At 36.4% G+C, this 19,651-nt stretch overlaps 1 protein-coding gene across 2 annotated transcripts in view; it reads left to right on the plus strand.

The window, feature by feature from the left end:
* The window catches only part of SYCP2L (synaptonemal complex protein 2 like), a 102,016-nt gene that overhangs the window by 56,312 nt on the left and 26,053 nt on the right, over window positions 1-19,651 (plus strand). Inside the window, exons 19-22 of one of the 2 annotated variants that reach the window (XM_088024390.1) lie at window positions 13,525-13,573; window positions 15,570-15,717; window positions 16,336-16,389; window positions 18,578-18,679. In XM_088024390.1, the coding sequence (XP_087880516.1) occupies window positions 13,525-13,573; window positions 15,570-15,717; window positions 16,336-16,389; window positions 18,578-18,679 (353 nt within the window). Of the gene's footprint in view, window positions 1-13,524; window positions 13,574-15,569; window positions 15,718-16,335; window positions 16,390-18,549; window positions 18,680-19,651 lie in introns of both variants that reach the window. The other variant, XM_088024389.1, reaches the window with a different exon arrangement.

Raw genomic sequence — 19,651 nt, forward strand, 5'->3', positions numbered from 1 at the left:
TTTGCTTTATATGTAACTTGGACACAGTACTAATTCCTCTAGGCCTCCATGTCTTCATCTGTAATGTGTGATAATAGCAGAATCCCTCTCTTAGGGTTGTTGAAAAAACACAATAGGATCACATCCATAAAGTGCCTGTTACAAATTTTCTGTCACATTTGCAGGGCAGGTGAAAATTCTTTCCTGTAAATTCTTCCTGGTTCTTTCAATTTGTTGTTTTATTTTTATTAGAAATGACATACCACATAGATCATTCTGCAAATATTGAATCACCCTCACATCCCAGGAATAAATTCTATTTGATAATGGTGTATGATTTTTTAATGTATTGGATTTGGTTTGCTAATACTTTGTTGAAGATTTTTGCATCTATATTCATCAGAGATATTGGCCTCTAGTTCTCTTCTTTTTCTGGTGTCTTTATCGGCTTTGGTATAAGGGTGATACTGGCATCATTGAATGAATTTGGAAATTTTCCTTCCGCTTTTATTTTTTTGAATAGTTTGAGAAGAATAGGAATTAACTCCTCTTTAAATGTTTGGTAGACTTTGCCTGTGAAGCTGTTTGGTCCTGGACTTTTTCTGGGGGGGAGGTGGGTAGTTTTTTGACTACTGATCCAATTTCATTGCTGGTGATTTGTCTGTTCTAATTTTCTATTTCTTCCTGCTTTAGTTTTGGTAGATTATGTTAGGAATTTATCCATTTCTTCTAGGTTGTCCAATTTGTTGGCATGTAGTTTTTCATAATATTCCCTTATACAATTGTATTTCTGGGGTGTTGGTGGTGGTTTCTCCTCTTCCATTAGTAATTTTATTTGGGTCCTTTATCTCTCTAATGAGTCTTGCTAGAGGTTTATCAATTTTATTAATCTTTTCAAAGAATCATCTTCTGGTTTCATAGATCTGTTTTTTGTTTTAGATTCTATATCATTTATTTCTGCCCTAGTCTTTACTATTTCCTTCCTTTTGCTAGGTTTGGGTTTTGTTTGTTCTTTTTCTAGCTTATGTGCAAGGTTGGGCCATTTAAGATTTTTCTTGCTCCTTGAGGTAGGCCTGTATTGCAAAAAATTTCCTCTTGGAATCACTTTTGCTGCATCCCACAGATTTTGGAGAGCTATGTTTCCATTTTCATGTAATTTTTTCATGTAATTTCTTTGATTTCTTGGTTGACCCATTCATTACTTAATAGCATGTTATTTAACCTCCACATATTTGTATTCTTTCCAGACTTTTACTTGTCATTGATTTCTAGTTTCATAGCACTGTAGTCAGAAAAGATGCATGGTAGAACTTCTATTTTTTTTTTAATTTGTTGAGACTTGTTTTGTGACCCAATACATGATCTATTCTGGAAAATGTTCCATGAGCACTCAAAGGATATGAATTCTACAGGTTTAGGATGGAATATTCTGAATGTCTGTTAAATCCATCTGGTCCAGTGTGTCATTCAAAGCCACGGTTTCCTTGTTGATTTTCTGTTTGGATGATCTGTCCATTGATATAAGTGGGGAGTAAAAGTCCCCTACTGTTACTGTAGTACTATCATTTATTTTATGTTTTTTTTTATGTATTTGGGTGCTCCCATGTTGGGTGCATAAGTATGTACAATTGTTATATCCTCTTGTTGGATTGTCCCCTTTATTATTATATAGTGTCCTTCTTTGTCTCATGTTACAGCCTTTGTTTTAAAGTCTATTTTGTTTGATATAAGTATTGTTACCCTGGCTTTCCTTTGGCATCCATTTGCATGATAAATGTTCCTCCATTCCCTCACTTGCAATCTGCAGGTGTCTTTAGGTCTGAAATGAGTCTCTTGTAGGCAGTACATGGATGGGTCTTGTTTTTTTGTCCACCTGTCATCCTCTTTTAAGAAGAGCATTTAGTCCATTTACATTCAAAATTATTGATAAATATGTATTTATTGCCATTTTCTTGTTTTGTTTCTATAGATTTTCTCTGAAAATCTCTTGCTCTCTTTCATGGTTTGTTGGCTTTCTTTAGTGATATGCTTGGGTTCCTTTCTCTTTATTCCTTGCATAGTAGTTTTTGATTTGTGGTTACCATTTGATTTGTATATAATATCTTCTGCATATAGCAGTCTATATTAACTTGATGGTCACTTGAGTTTAAACCCATTCTTTAGTGATTAAACTTAAACCTCTGTCGCCCACATTTTATGTATATGGTATCATATTTTACAACCTTTTATGAATCCCTTTCTGAATTTTATAGAAATTTTATTTTTACTGCTTTTGTTTTTCATTTTTTACTTATAGTCTTCCTTCCCACTCGAAGAGTTCCCTTTAATATTTCTTGTAGGGCTGGTTTAGAGGTGACTTGACATCCTTTAGTTTTTGTCTGGGAAACTCTTTATCTCTCCTTCTATTCTGAATTGCAGCCTTGCTGGATAGAGTATTCTTGGTTGCAAGTTTTTTCTTTTAGCATGTTGAATATATCCTGTTACTCCTTTCTGGCTTGCAAAGTTCCTGCTGAAAAATTTGCCCATGGCCTTAAGGGGTTTCTTTTGTATGTAACTGTCTTTTCTCTTGCTGCTTTATTTATTTTTTTTCTTTACCACTACTTTTTGCCATTTTAATTACTTTGTGTCTTGGTGTGGACCTCCTTGGGTTGAATTTTTATGTGGATCTCTGTGCCTCCTGGGTCTGGATATCTTTATCCTTCCCCAGATTAGGGAAGTTTTCAGGTATGATCTCTTCAGATAAATTTTCTGCCCCCTTTTCTCTCTTCTTCTAGAACTCCTATAATATGAATGTTAGTATTTTGATGAAGTCACTGAGTTCCCTCAGTCTATTCTGTTTAGCATAATTCTTCTCTTTCATTTAGCTTTATTGCTTTCCATTACTCTTCTAGGTCATTAATTTATTCCTCTGCTTCATCTAGACTGCTATTTATTCCATCACTGTATTTTTAAAATTTCATGTATTGAATTTTTTTTATCTGATTGGTTCTTTCTAATCTCTGTGTTAAGGGGCTTACTGATGTTCTCCACTTTTTTCTCAAGTCCAGTGATTATCTTTATGATCATTACTTTAAATTCTCTAGCAGGCATATTACTTATATCTGTGTTGCTTTGGTCTCTTACTGTGGTTTTGTCCTGTTCTTTCATTTGAAAGTAGTTTCTCTGTCTCCTCATTCTGTCTGGCTTTCTGTGTCTGTTTCTATGTGTTAGGAAAGTCAGTTACTTCTCTTGCTCCTAATGATAATAGCCTTATGAAGAGGAGGTTCTGTAGTGCCCTGCAGTACAGTGTCCCATTTCCCAGGGACTAACACTTCAGGGAGTGTCTTGTGTTTTGTGTATGCTCTGCTTTTGAGTTTTGGCCTCTCTTACCTTCAGTTGTCTGTAGACACTCTCCGCCTATTGTGAGCAGCAAGGTGTATGGTGGTCTGTTTGCAAAACAAGACCTGCCCTTGCCACTGCTCTGAGTTCCTACGAGATGTGGGAGTCAGGAGATGTGGTGTTGGCAGTGTTTGTGCTGGTCTTCTAGGGAAGGGGGCCTGTAGTGCCAAGACTGAGGCAGGTGTGACTGGGAAGGGATGATTCACTGAAGTGTGTAGGGTGGGAGTACAGGGAGTTGGGGTTTGGTGCAAGCAAGTTAGGTAAGTGGTGTCAGGGATGCTTAGGTGGCCATTGGTTATGTCGGGGCATGGGAGAGGGAAATGGCATCTGCCAGCTCCCTTCTTCCTGGAGGGGGTCCCCTCATGATCCCTGTCCCTCTAGGCCACTCTGAGACGGGCAAAACACCCTCCCATCAGTCCCCAGCATTATCCAAGCTCCTAGTTCTATGCTGTATATGCACAGGCTATTTCTCCTGCTGTCTCTTTGAGAATGGGGACTCTACTTCTCAGATCCAAGCCTGCCAATTTTTAAAATTCCAAGCTTTGAGTCCTGCTGGTTTTAAAAACTTACAAATATAGCCTCTCATTTTCAAAAGCAAATATTACGGAGATTTGGCCTTCCTGTCCATGGGCCCCCCAGTGTGAAAGTCTGGTTTCTGCCCTTCTCTGCAACACTGGCCCAGTCTCCCCTGCGGTTGGTTGGCCCCTGTCTATTTCATTCCCTTCTTTCATGTGACCTCTTCCCTGCCTTTGTGTAGTTTGTTCTGTCATTCTTTGCGTTGTTTATTTTTTTTGTGGGGGGGATTACTTATGCTGACATGGGTGTTATCTAGTTGTATTCATGGGACAAAGTGAGCTTAGAGCCCTCCTACTCTTGTCCTCTTCCCAGCCAACTTCTCAAACTGATGGTTACCAGAGAAGAGATGGGTAGGGGATGGGGGAAATAGGAGATGGGGATTAAAGAGTACACGTCTCAAAAAATACATTTATCATGATTAAAAAATAAATGATGCTATATAGAGAAAATCCTATGGATTCCACCAAAAAAATACTAGACCTGGTAAATGAATTCAGTAAAGTCACAAGATACAGAATCAATGTACAGAAGTCTGTTGCATTTCTATACAATAATAAACTGCACAAAGTGAAATTAAAACAATCCCATTGACAATTGTACCAAAAACAGTAAAATATTGGGGCATCTGTGTGGCTCAGTCTGTTAAGTGTCTACCTTTGGCTCAGGTCATGATCTCAGGGTTGCAGGATTGAGCCCCACCTCAGACTCCCTGCTTAGTGTGGAGTCTGCTTCTCCCTCCCTCTGTCCCTCCCCATTGCTCATGCTCTTTTTTTTCTTTTGTTAATTTTATGTTAGTTACCATATATTACATCATTAGTTTTTCCTGTAGTGTTCCATGATTCCTTGTTTGTGTATAACACCAGTGCTCCATTCAATACGTGCCCTCCTTAATACCCATCACCGGGCTAACCCATTCCCCCACCTCCCTCCCCTCTAAAACCCTCAGTTTGTTTCTCAGAGTCCATAGTCTCTCATGGTTCATCTCCCCCTCCGATCTCCCCTCCATTTTTCCCTTCCTACTATCTTCTTCCTTTTTTTTTTTTTTTTTTAACATATAACGTATTTGTTTCAGAGGTACAGGTCTGTGATTCATCAGTCTTACACAATTCACAGTGCTGACCATTGCACATACCCTCCCCAATGTCCATCACCCAGCCACCCCATTCCTCCCACCCTCCACCACTCCAACCCTCAGTTTCCTGAGATTAAGAATTCCTCATATCAGTGAGACCATATGATACTTGTCTTTCTCTGATTGACTTATTTCACTTAGCATAATACTAGTTCCATCCATGTCATTGCAAATGGCAAGATTTCATATTTTTGATGGCTGCATAATCCATGGTATGCATGTACCACATCTTCTTTATCCATTCATCTGTTGATGGATATCTTGGCTCTTTCCATAGTTTGGCTATTGTGGACATTGCTGCTATAAACATTGGGGTGCACGTACCCCTTCAGATCACTACATTTGTATCTTTGGGGTAACTACCCAGTAGTGCAATTGTTGGGTGATAGAGTAGCTCTATTTTCAACTTTTTGAGGAACCTCCATACTGTTTTCCAGAGTGGCTGCACCACCTTGCATTCCCACTAACAGTGTAGGAGGGTTCCCCTTTCTCTGTCATACTTTCTCTCAAATAAAATCTTTAAAAAAGAAAATAAAATACTTAGGAATAAACTTAACCAAAGAGGTGAAAAACCTATACTCTAAAAACTATAAATCATTGGCAAAAGAAATTCAAGATGATGCAAAGAAATGGAAGGACATTCCATGCTCATGGGTTGGAAGAACAAATATTAAAATGTCTAAATTGCCCAAAGTAATCTACAGCCTTAATGCAATCCCTATCAAAATACCAACAGCATTTTTCACAGAACTAGAACAATCCTAAAATTTGTATGGAACCACAAAAGGCAGTGAATAGCCAAAGCAATCTTGAAAAAAATGAAAGTGGAGGTAACACAATTCCAGATTTCAGTTTATATTACAAAGCAGTAATCAAAACAGTATGGTACTGGCATAAAAATTGACACAGCTTAGTGGAATAGAACAACACCCAGAAATAAGCCCTCAATTATATGGTCAATTAATCTTTGACAAAGGAGAAATGAATATACAATGGGAACAAGTCTTTTCAACAAATGGTGTTGCGAAAAGTGGATGGGCAGCCACATGTAAAAGAATAAAACTGGACCACTTTCTTTTGCCATACACAACAATAAGTTCAAAATATATCCAAGACCTAAATGTAAGACCTGAAACCATAGAAATCCTAGAAGAGCACACAGCCATAGCAGCATTTTTCTAGATATGTCTCTGGAGACAAGGGAAATAAAAGCAAAAATAAACTGGGACTATAGCAAAATAAAAAACTGCACAGTGAAGGAAACCAAAGAAACTAAAAGACAGCCTATGGAATGGGAGAAGATATTTGCAAATGACCTATCTGAAAGGGTTAGTATCCAAAATATATAAAGAACTGATAAAAGCTTAACGCCCAAAAAACAAATAATCACATTAAAAATGAGAAGCCATAAACAGATAGTTCTCCAAAGAAGACATCCAGATGGCCAATAGACACATGAAAAGATGTTCAACATCCCTCATCATCAGGGAGATGCAAATCAAAACCACAATGAGCTATCACTTCACATCTGTCAGAATGGCCAAAATCAAAAACACAAGACACAACAAGTGCTGGTGAGGATGTGGGGGAAAAGGAACCCCCTTGCACTGTTGGTGGGAATGCTAATCGGTGCAGCCATTGTCGAAAACAGTATAGAGGTGTCTGAAAATGTTAAAAATAACACAACCCTATGATCCAGCAATCTCACTATTGGATATTTACCCAAAAAATATAAAAACACTAATTCAAAGGGATATATGCACCCCTGTGTTTATAGCAGCATTATTTACAATAACCAAACTATGGAAGCAGCCCAAGTGTCCATCAATTGTGAACTAATAATTTTTAACATGTATATTTTTAAAAGTTTTAAAATGCACAACATAAAATTTATTATCTCAACCATTTCTAGGTGTACATTTCAGTAGCATTAAGTACATTTACATTGTGCGATCATCCCCACTAGTTAATCCACAGAACCCTTTCATCTTGCAAAACAAACTCTTTATCCATTGTTTTGTATAGTTGACATACAACATTAGTTTCAGGTGTACAACAGTGATTCAATAATTATATACATTACAAAATGCTCACCATGTGTACTTACCATCTGTCACCGTACAAAATCATTACAATATTATTCACTACATTTCCTGTGCTGTACTTTTCATCCCCACGATTGATTTTATAACGGGGGGGGTTGTACCTTTTAATCTCCTTTACCTATTTTGCCCCTCCCCCGCCCCCCCAGGCAACCACAAGTTTGTTGCTGTATTCAAGAATCTGTTTTATTTATTTTAGATTCCACATGTAAGTGAAATCCTATGGTATTTCTCTTTGATTTATTTCACTTAGCAGAATACCCTCTGGGTCCATCCGTGTTGTCACAAATGGCAAGATTCCATCATTTTATGGCTGAGTAATATTCCATTGCGTATATATACCACATCGTCTTTATCCTTTTATCTATTGGTGGACATTTAGGTTTCTTCCATATCTTGGCTATTATAAATAATGCTGCAGTAAACATAGGGGCACATATATCTTTCAAATTAGTGTTTTTGTTTTATTCAGGTAAATACCCAGAAGTGGAATTGCTGGATTATATGGTATTTCTATTTTAATTTTTTGAGGAAATGCCATACTGTTTTCCATAGTGGCTGTACCAATTTACATTCCCACTTTTTCTCCACATCCTCACCAACACTTATTTCTTGTTTGATACTAGGCATGCATTCCGACATGTGTGAGGTGATATCTCATTGCAGTTTTGATTTGCATTTCCCTGATGATGAGTGATGGTCATCTGTATGTTGGTTTTGGGAAAATGTCTATTCAGGTCCTCCACCTATTTTGTAATTATTTGTCTTTTTGGTGTTGACTTATATGAGTTCTTTATATATTTTGATTACTAACTCCCTACAAGATAAATCACTTGCATTAAGTAGGTTTTCTTTTCCTTTTGTTAAGTAGGTTTTCTTTTCCTTTTGTTGATGGTTTCTTTTGCTGTGCAAAAGCTTTTTATTTTGGTATTGTCCCAACGTTTTGCTTTTGCTTTTGTTTCCCTTCCTTTGAGCTGTGACAGATCAAGAAAAACATTGTTATAGCCAATGTCCAAGAGTTTACTGCTTATGCTTCCTTCTAGGGGTTTTATGGTTTCAGGTCTTCTATTTAGGTCTTTATTCTATTTGAGTTTATTTTTTTTGTATGACATAAGATAGTGGTCCAGTTTCATCCTTTTGCATGTAGCTATCCAGTTTTCTCAACACCATTTATTTTATTTATTTTTTAATTTAATTTGATTTTATTATGTTAGTCACCATACAGTACGTCATTAGTTTTTGATGTAGTGTTCCATGATTCATTGTTTTCATCAACACCATTTATTGAAGAGACTGTCTTTTCCCCATAGTATGTTCTTCTCTCCTTTACTGTAGATTAATTGACCATATAAGTCTGGGCTTATTTCTGGACTGTCTGTTCTATTGATCTATGTGTCTGTTTGTGTGCCAGTACCATACTGTTTCTATTACTACAGCTTTGTAGTATAGTTTGAAATCTGGGATTGTGATACCTCCATTTTTCTTCTTATTTCTCAAGATTGCTTTGGCTATTTGGGGTCTTTTGTGTTTCCATACAAATCTCAGGATTATTTGTTCTAGTTAAAAATACTATGGTATTTTGATGGAGATTGTATTGAATCTGTAGAGTGCTTTGGATAGTATGGACATTTTAACAATATTCTAATCCAGGAGCACTTATGACTTTCCATTTATTTGTGTCATCTTTATTATCTTTCACTAGTGTCATATAGTTTTCAGAGTACAGGTCTTTCACTTCTTTGGTTAAATTTATTTTTGGGTATTTTTTTGGTGCAATTGTATATGGGTTGTTTTATTAACCTCCCTGCTAGTTTGTTATTAATGTGTAAAAATGCAATAGATTTCTGTATATTTTGTATCTGCAACTTTACTGAATTCATTTATTCTAATAATCATTCTAGTCTTTACAGTCTATATATGGTATGTCATCTGCAAATAGTGACAGTTTTACTTCTTATGAATTTGTATTCATTTCTTGTCTGATTGCTGCAGCTGGGTCTTCCAGTATTATGTTGAATAAAAGTGGTGACAGCGGACATCCTTATTTTTGTCTTGATTCTGATCTTAGTACTCTAAGGTGTCAGCCTTTCACCATTGAGTTTGATGTTAGCTGGGGGTTTATCATATATAGTCTTTATTATGCTGAGGTATGTTCCCTTTAAACTTTATTGAGAGTTTTTATCATGACTAGATGTAGAATTTTGTCAAATGCTTTTTCTGCATCTTTTGAGGTGATCATATTACTTTTATCCTTCATTTGGTTAATGTGGTTGATTTGTGGATATTGAACCATCTTTGCATCCCTGAAATAAATACCACTTGATTGTGGTCAATGATCCTTTCCATGTATTGAATTCAGTTTGCTGATTTTCTTTGAGCATTTTTGCATCTATGTTCATCAGGAATATTGGTCTGGTTTTTTTTTTCCTTTTTCTTTTTGTAATGTAACTCTGTACCCATTAAACTATAGTTCCCTACTTTCCCCTCCCCTATCCCCTGGCAACTACCAATTAATTTCTGTCTCTGAATTTGACTACAGTATGTGTACCATATAAATGGAATCCTACAGTGTTTGTCCTTTTGTGTCTGGCTTATTTCATTATGCTAAGTGCACTTAGCATAATGTCTTCAAGATTTATTCGTGTTGTAACTTTAGTTAGAATTTCCTTTTTAAGATTGAGTAATATTCCATTGTATGATTTTGTAGTAAGTTTTAAAATCAGGAAGTGTGGGATCTTCAACTGTGTTCTTGTTTCTTAAGATTGTTTGGCATTTCTAGGTCCCTTGGGACATCCTATGACTATTAGAATGGGTTCTCCTCTTTCTGAAAAAAAATTGGGATTTTTATAGGATTGAATTGAATTTGTAGATTGCTTTGTGTAGTATTGACATCTTAATATTGTCTTCCAATCCATGGACGTGGACTGTCTTTCCATTTTTTGCCTCCTTGAGTATATGCCTAAGTAATGTATTATTTTTAATGCTATTGTAAATGAAATTGTCTTAATTTCCTTTGCAGATTGCTCTTTGTTCGTGTATAGAAACACAACTGACTTTTGTGTGTTCATTTTGTATCCTGCAACTTTGTTGCAATTAATTATTAAAGGCCTAATAAGTAAATTTAACAAAATTAAAGGATACAAGATTGATATACAAAAATCAACTTTCTATATGCTAGCAACAAATTTTTTTGAAAAGTAACACCATTTACAAAAGTATGAAAAATGACATACTTAAGGATTAATTTGGCAAAAGATTTGTAAGACTTTTACACTGAAAAGTACAGTGTATTGCTGAGAGCTATTAAGGAAGATCTAAATAAATGGAGAGAGATACTGTGTTCATGGGATGGCAGACTCAATCCATATTGGTAAGATGCCAATTCTTCTCAAATTGATCTATAGGCTTAATACAAACCTAATTCAAATTCTAGCAGAGATGGTTGTTTTTGTTTTTAAAAATTGGCAAGGTATTTTTAGATTTCAGATGGGAATTTAAGGGACCTATACCTCCAAAACAAATTTCAAAAATAAATACAAAATGGCTAATACACTCTATGTTTCAAGACTTTGTATAAAGCTACAGTAATCAAGAGAGTATGTTGCTGCCATAAAGGTAGATAAATAAGTACAACAGAGCAGGCCAGTCTTCCCATGCATATATGGACAGTTGACATGTGACAAAGATGCAAGGATCGTTCAGTGGAGAAATGATCACTTTTTTCCAACAAATGGCCCTGGAACCATTGACTCTCCATATATACAACAAAATCAATTATCTTAAGTCTTTACATTCCACCATATAAAAAAATAACTAAAAATGGATTCAAATGTAAAAACCTATTTGAAAGAAAGCATAAGAAAAAAATCTTTGTGACCTTCCATTAGGCAAAGATTTTTTAGCTATAACACCAATGTATGGCCCATAAAGAAACAAACTGATAAATTGAGCTTAATCAAAATTAAAAACTACTTTCTTTAAAAAAAGATTTTATTTATTTTGAGAGAGAGAATGAGAGAGAGCACATGGTGGGGGGGGTCAGAGGGAGAAGCAGACTCCCCGCCGAGCAGGGAGCCCGATGCGGGACTTGATCCCGGGACTCCAGGATCGTGACCTGAGCCAAAGGCAGTCGCTTAACCAACTGAGCCACCCAGGCGCCCTAAAAACTACTTTTCAAAAACAAAAACACTCTTGGGAGACTTAAGGGACCAGCCACACACTTGAAGAAAATATTTGTTTTTTGTTTTTAAAGATTTTATTTATTAGTGAGTGAGGGAGAGGGAAAGAGAAACTGAAGCAGACTCTGCACTGAGCACAGAGCCCGACTCGGGGCTTGACCCCATGGCCAAAAGATCATGAGCTGAAACCAAGAGTTAGATGCTTAACCAACTGAGCCACCCAGTCACTCCAAAGAAAATATTGTAGAGCAAATATTTGATAAAGTACTTGTACCCAAAATATATTAAGTACTCTCAAAATTCAATAACAAAAATACAACCCAACAAAAATATTGGCAAAAGGCTTGACCAGCTCTTTCATTAAGAAAGAGCTATAGTTGGTAGATAAGTACTTGTTCAACCTTATTAGCTATTAAGGAAATATAAACTAAAATTATAAGATGCTTCCATACATGTAGTAGAGCAGCTAAAATGAGAAATACAGATTATACCAAGTGCTGGTGAGGATATGAAGCAACTGGAAATTTATACACTGTTGGTGGTTTTTTAAAATGGTAAATATGCACATATTTTATGGTCTAGTTATCCCAATTCTAGCTGTCTACCCAAGACAAGTGACACCATATGTCCACACAAATGAATGTTTATAGCAGCTTTATTTGTAAAAATCCCAAACTAAAAACAACCCAAATGTCCATTAATAGATGAGTGCATAAACAGATTTTGGTATATCCATATGATGGACTACTACTCAGAAATAAAAAGGAAAAAACAACCGAGATAGATAGATAGATAGATAGACAGACAGACAGACAGACGTATAGAACATGAATGAATCTCCAAATGAAAGAAACGAGACAAAAAAGTGCACATGTTGTATGATTCCATTCATATAAAATACTAGAAAATGCGAACTAATTTATAGAGACAAAGTAGGTCAATGGTTGCCCAGAAATATGGGTGCATTAGCTTTTTCATTTCTTTCTGTTTTTCATTATGACAACACTTAACATGAGTTCTACCATCTTAACACATTTTTAAGTGCAGAACATGGTGTTGTTAACTGCAGGCACAGTGCTAAACAACGGATCTCTAAAACTTATCTTGCATCTTGCAAAACTTTATACCTGTTGAACAACAACTCTATATTTCTCCAGCCCCTTTTACTCACCTTTCTATTCTATTGCTATTGTTTAACTATTTTAGATATCCCCTATAAGCAGAATCATGTTGTATTTGTCCTTTTGTGACTGGATTATTTCATGAATTAAAATATCTTCCAAGTTTATCCATGTTGGTGCATATTTCAGGATTTCCTTTTTAAGGCTGAATAGTGTTCATGTGTGTATAATATACATACACCTCATTTTATCCGTTTACCCACTGATGGACATTTAGATGGTTTCCATAACTTAGCTATTGTAAATAATGCTTCTTTTGGATATATACCCAGAATTGGGATGCTGGATCATAGGATAGTTCTATTTTTAATTTTTTTTTTTGGAGGAACTTGTTTTTCATGGTGGCTATACCATTTTACACTCCTACAAACAATGTGTAAGTGTTCCAATTTCTCCACGTTTTCACCAATACTTGTTATTTGGGTTTTATTTTTAAAAATAATATCATACCATATATCCAATAAGGAGTTAATTTCCAAAATATCTGAAGAACTCCTACAACTCAATAGCTAAAAATAAGCCCAATTTAAAACGTGGGCAAAGGACTTGAATAGACATTTCTCCAAAGACTTACAAATGGCCAACAGGTATATGAAAAATTGCTCAATATTCACTGATTATTGAGAAAAGTGTTCTTGGTTAAATTCCCCTTTTGATTCTAAGGAAAAGCCAGCCAGAAAATACCACTCTGTAGCATTGCTACACCACCCTGCTTCCATACTGATTTTAACTTGGCCTTCCTGTTCTTTGTATGCCTGACAGAGAAGGGGCTCCACAAAGGTTGCTTTGTTTTAAATGACCAGTTGTTATCTGGCAGAGAATCTATGGAAATGGATTGCAAGGGAAGTCTGTCTGCAGGATGGGGTACTACCCAAGCACTGGGCTCCTGATCAGACAAAGGGCACAGAAAGGAAAAAAAAAAAAGTTAGGGCTGGGTGATGAGGGAGGAAGAAGCTGGTGTTGGTGCTGTTCTGTTCATTTGATCTAATTTGTTTTAGGGCAGATTCTACTTCGCAGGGTGAGAGAAAGCAGGAAACAAGGATGTTGGTAAGGGAGTAACCTTTCTTGTTTTAAGGCGGTACTTCCTAAATTTCAGTTATTTGCGTGTCATCTTGAAAATTTGTCACTGCTCTGGTCTTTATTATCTCCAATTACATTTATCTTAAAGTTATTATAAAATTATTTCACTTTTAAATGGAAAGTTGATTCTTGCTTTGTTAAGATAAGTAGAAGTGTTAAAGATCCTCCGTTACCTGAAATTTATCCTGAATAGAACCAGAAATGTTAATGAGTTGAAAAGAAATTCTTTTCAGGGCACCTGGGTGGCTCAGTCATTAAGTGTCTGCCTTCTGCTCAGGTCATGATCCCAGAGTTCTGGGATAGAGTCCCACATCAGGCTCCCTGCTCAGCAGGAAGTGGGCTTCTCCCTCTCCCTCTGCTGCTCCCGCTGCTGGTGCTGTTTTGCGTGTGCACGAGCGTTCTCTCTCTCTCTCCCTCCCTCCCTCTCAGATAAATAAAAAAATCTTAAAAAAAAAAATTGAGATCTGGCTTGCTTTTAGCGATGGCTCTCACTCTCTGCTGCTTAGGCTTGAGTTGGAATCCCACCAGGAAAGTTGATGAGACTACTGAAGACTGGATCCCTTCCCCCCAAAGATTCTAACTTAATTGATCTGGGGTAATGCTCAAGACACAGGGATTCTTTTTAAAGCCCCCTCTGATGATTCTAATATGTAGCCAAATTTAAGAGCCACTGGTCTAGATTTTTGTTTTGTAATTAACTTTCAACACCTTTTTATATAAACCAAAGAAACTGGCAAAGCCTTGTTGCGTGGTTTTTTTTTTTAATTGTGTGCATGAAATGAAGTAATGTTTGCTCTTTATAAGACTCTGGGCTGAACTGTGGAACAAATGTGGGGCCCCCCCCGCCAAGCTATTCCCCCATAAGTATAAATTGCAAATAGGCCTCACTTGTAAGATTCCTTTTAAAAGTGACCTTCTCTAGAAAATGTTGAACTGCTAAACATTTTACAGTAGGAATAATTGGGTCTTCAACAATCAATTCATTTCAAAAATAGATCACTTACCCTCACCCACCTTAAAAGTTGTGGGTCATGCCATCATAAACAAGGGTGGTGCCTGGTTTCATCCTGATGTAGTGATGGCCTTGGAGATGGCTCTGCATTTTGCTATCCCAGGCACAGGGTGTCTCTTCCAGCTGATGCATTTCATATTTGAGAAGACTATTTGAGCTACGTCACCACTTAATATGTTTGGATTTGTAAGAATCCTCCCTGCCTTAAAGCAAGAATGAGCTGTTACCAGCTGAATGGTACAGTTTCTATTGAGGCACTGGTGATTTAGGACTGGGCCCCCTGGAGGGGCAAATCAGAGTTCAACTAGAGTATTCTTTTTGTTAAAATAAAAACAAATTCCACGTTAAAATTAAGCATAAATATTCTTTGTCACAGCATTTACAAAAACTAATCCAAAAACAGAAAAAGACTTAAAAAATACACAAAGCCAGTTAAATCATTGAAGAGATTAAATTTACCTTGACAGTCTAGTCTTAATTTCAAAATATTTCAGGTTTAAATAGAAATGACCCCCTTGTTTTATTTTAGTTTCCTTAAAATGTAGACAAGCTTGTCATTGCAAAAATTATTTTTATAAATTCTTTTGTCATTTTGGTTAATATTTTGAAGGTATAGTGTTAGCATGATATGCAGGTGCATCAGCTTTTGAAGAATTACCTATGTATGATCCTTTCAGTTGAAACTAATTGATGAGAGAGGATTCTTTTTTTTTTTTTTTTTTCCCCTGTCATCCTTTACAATAGCAGCTTGGTTGAGAATTGACTAATGAAATCTGTTTCTTCTTTTTCCTCCCCTCTCCTTACCACTGTGCCTTTTTATTATATGAGATCCCAGTCTTCTAGAAGGAGGTACTTCTCTTTTGTCTAACTTTGTAGTGATATGTTTAATTGTACATAAAGGGAAATAGCACCTTTTTAATAGCACTCATTTATCATCCATGTTCATAAAAGTCTAATTACAGGAAACACCTATTCTCAGAGAGTAATCAAGATTCAAGTAGTAGTACCAGTGAACTATCTTGGACCAGTCACCAAAAAAAGAAATCCCTAAAACCATATTCTAGTAGAAAAAAGACAAGAATCAGAAAGAGCCTAAGAGGTAAGTTTGGTACATGTCTTCTTTCAAGTCATTTTTCAAATAATTTTTCAGTTATGTGGTGGAAGGAGGGTACCAAAGAAAAAGTGATTATGCGATCCCCCTTCCCTGCTACAGTTACATTAGAAAGACAAAATGTACATACATGAAACAGTGCAAAAGAATAGGGAATTGACCAATAATTGTTAAATATGAGCTATAGATAAATGGAGTTAGGAGTTCAGATAAGAATCTAACATGAGCTGGAATCATTAGGAAAAGCTTCCAGGAAGAGGCGGGTAGGATTTGAGCCAAGCCTTGGGAAAGAATAGTATGCAAAGAGGTGTGCAGAAGGGGAAGCATTCTAAATTAGGTAAAAGTTCAAGGACAAATTGACATGAGGAGAGCATCAGAGGCAGGGTCTAGAGCAGAGAATTCACACTGGTGGTAGGAGCTCAGGAACAAGGTAGATAATTAGAAAGGGATCTTAAGAGCTAGGCGTTTGAGCAAGCTTCAGGATTTGGGAATGGCTTCTAGCATGGACAGGAATACTCGGGAAAGGGGGAAATGAGCTGGGTTTTTTGTTGTTGTTGTTATTGCTCATGAGCAAACTTATCCATTGTACACTTCTTTTTCTTTTAGTTTTGCCATTTTCCCCTCCCAGCAGTGGCAGTGACCATGAGAAAGACCAAGTAAGTAAATTTATCTGGGCTGCCGTGTGGCCATTAGCATGAGCATGAAACAGGTCAATCTGTTTAGGGTTAAATTTCATTTATTTCTCAAAACAAAAAACAAAAAACAAAAAAAACCTCCTTTCAGGATTATGAGGATAACAAACCACTTTGTTGGTACGTAAATCACTGTCAATAGAAACTGCAAGGACTTGTAAAAGTTTAGTTTAAATCTTGGGTAAAGAAGACTTAGGATCTTTCTTCATTGTTCCCAGATTTGTTGCAAGATGTTTATTATGGATGATGCTAAAATCTGGGCTATATTCCTGTAAATATCTGCTCTTTCAATTTACATTTTAAAATGAACTTCTTGGTTTAATTCTTCCCTTACTTTTCAGTTTGCTGACATGTTACTTCTAAAGTTTTTAATGATTTAAACATTTAAATCTTTATTTTGTAAGTGGTTGAAACGACTTCAGGCTTATATGAATATTGAATAAATCCTCAGAGTTTCTTAATTCATTTTGGTTTTCCTTGTCTAAAGCAACATAGCTAAAAATATGAACACTGGTGTTGTCCAGACAAATTCAAAGCCACATTTTCCTCTTAATAGCTGAATCACCCCTCTCAACAGTTGGTTTTTGTTTCTTGTCAAATGAGATTCATAAAGACTGCAGATACAGTGCCAAGTCCATGTGTTTTCTAAGGGGGTGGTTGCTGGGATTCTGATGGCATCAACAGCACCCTGCCCCCACCCCATGCAGAAATATATTGTGGTTAGAACTCCAATCACAGTTGTCTCTCCCCACCTGTTCCCTTCTAACAGCTGCTCTCTGTGAATCTAAGGGGCTGTCATATTCTGTACTGACAAAGTTCATAGTTTAAACCTGTGAGCCAGAGTAAGAACCTAAATATATGTTGAATACTTCAAACCAATATGAGATATCAGTTAGAATATATATACAATGGAATATTATGCAACCATCAAAAAATGAAATCTTGCCATTTGCAATGATGTGGTTGGAACTAGAGGGTATTATGCTAAGCAAAATAAGCCAATCAGAGAAAGACAACTACTATATGATCTCACTGTTAGGAGGAATTTGAGAAACAAGACAGAGGATCATAGGGGAAGGGAGGGGAAAAATGAAACAAGATGAAACCAGAGAGGGAGACAAACCCTGAGAGACTCTTAATCTCAGGACACAAACTGAGGGTTGCTGGAGTGGGGGTGGGGTGGGAAGGATGGGGTGGCTGGGTGACGGACACTGGGGAGGGTATGTGCTATGGTGAGTGCTGTGAATTGTGCAAGACTGATGAATCACAGACCTGTACCCCTGAAACAAATAATACATTATATGTTAATTAAAAAAATTTAAAAAAATAGGCCAAAAGACAAATTTAAAGTAAACACAGCTTTTGTTTAAGTAAGCACCAAAGAAACATCAAAGCTCTGAGCATCCATAAATTTAAGCTATGCAACTGGCAGGAAGTCCGTCGCTATTTCAGTGAGGGCATTGCTGACTTTGTACAAATATTAGCATTCAAAATTCACTCCTCTGTGTTGGCATGTAAGAGAATAATTTCGGGCAGGACTCAGCAAACATGTTCTGTAAAGGGTCAGATAGTAAATGTTGTAAATATTTTGGGCATATGAGATCATAAATATTTTCTGTGGGGACTATTCAGCTCTTCCACTGTAGCATGAAAGGAGCCATGGACAATACCTAAGTGAATGGGTTTGTTGCATTCCAATAAAATTTTATTTATAAGAAGTCCAGTGAGCTGTAGTTTGCGGATTCCTGATTTAGAGCAGTGATTCTCAAACTGTAGTGATCATCAGAATGAACAGTGTGGTTTGTTTAAATGCAGGTTTTGTCCCCATAGTTCCTGGATAAATTTGTATTTCCATCAAGTGTCCGGGTGTTGCTGATGCTCTGTTCTGATGTGGGGGCCCTGCTTTGAGAACTTTAATTTAGAGTTATTTTTGAGTTAGAATTATGAATTGATATATGACTTAGTGTGCTCTCAACTGTAGGATCTCATGGTCTTAGTGTTTGTTTTCAAATGGAGCAAATCCAATACTTAAACCACTTTTAAAGGACATTAGAAATGTATTGGAATTTTTTGAAAACACTTTGAATGGTTATGAATGTTAACACTCTTAAAAAATACTATATTTTAGGCTAAACTTCTAACACCATTATGGAAAGATACCTCCAGGCAGAATAATTCCACACCTTCAAAAATTTCTGGAACAAAACTTCAGGGTAGTTCTGACTTTTTAACTGTGGAAGATTCTGCCCAGAAAACAGGTACCTGATTTTCTCTTGACTTACATAGACAAAAAATATATTTTAGGAAAAGTAGTTCGAACTAAACAATTTTTTTCTTTTAATATCTGTCGAAGAAAGTGTGAATATATGCTCTTTACTGTCCTCTTTAGCAAAAGATAGAGGACATTGTGTCTTAATTTTGCATTAACATTTGAGATTAGCTTGTCCTCTTGCACTTTTAAAGAAGCAAGAAGACTCAAATGATGACTTATAGCAAGGATTGGTAAACTTTTTCTGTAAAGCACCAGACGGTAAGTTTATTTTTTTATTTTTATTTTTTTATTTTTTTTTGCTTTTTGGCAACTCTGCAGTTGTAGCTCCAAACCAGCCACAGACCAGATGTAAACCAACGTGCATGGCTGTGTTTCCATAAAACTTTATTTATAAAACCAAGCGGTGGACTGGATTTGACTTGAGGGGCCAGAGTTTGCCAACCCTTGTCCTGTTAGGTGTATCTTAACCTCTATTTGTATTTTATTAAAACTATGCATATCTTTTGTAAGGCTAGGGATTTTGGTTTGTTCACTTTTATCATTCTGCAGCTTTAGCACATTGCCAGGCAAACGATAGCCGTCAGTAAGCAGGTAACTGACAACTTCTTAGCTTGGCTGCCCTGGGAGAAAAGGAGTAAGGAAAAGAGAGAGAAAAAATATTGCATTAGAGAGTAAGAGGATATAAGTTAGTAGAACTAGAAGAGAAAAGAAAGAGAAGGGTCACAAGCTTGAGGTAGTAGGAGATTTGCCTGTGTATTGGGGGCCAGATGGGCAGCTATGAAAGGTACTGATTTAGTTGAGGTTCTTCATTTTATCCACAGATATACAAACCTAGTAACCATACATGCCCTGAAAGATCCAAAGGGGTTTATTTTTAATATCTTTTTTTTTTTATAAGATTTAATGTGCTAGTGAAATGTTATCACCCGAAGTTGCTTCTTAGCATGTTGATTCCCTG

Source organism: Eumetopias jubatus, unplaced genomic scaffold (genome assembly GCF_037043125.1).
Source record: "Eumetopias jubatus isolate StellerSeaLion01/CBP00866 unplaced genomic scaffold, mEumJub1_p1.0 scaffold_6, whole genome shotgun sequence".
NCBI lineage: Eukaryota > Metazoa > Chordata > Mammalia > Carnivora > Otariidae > Eumetopias > Eumetopias jubatus.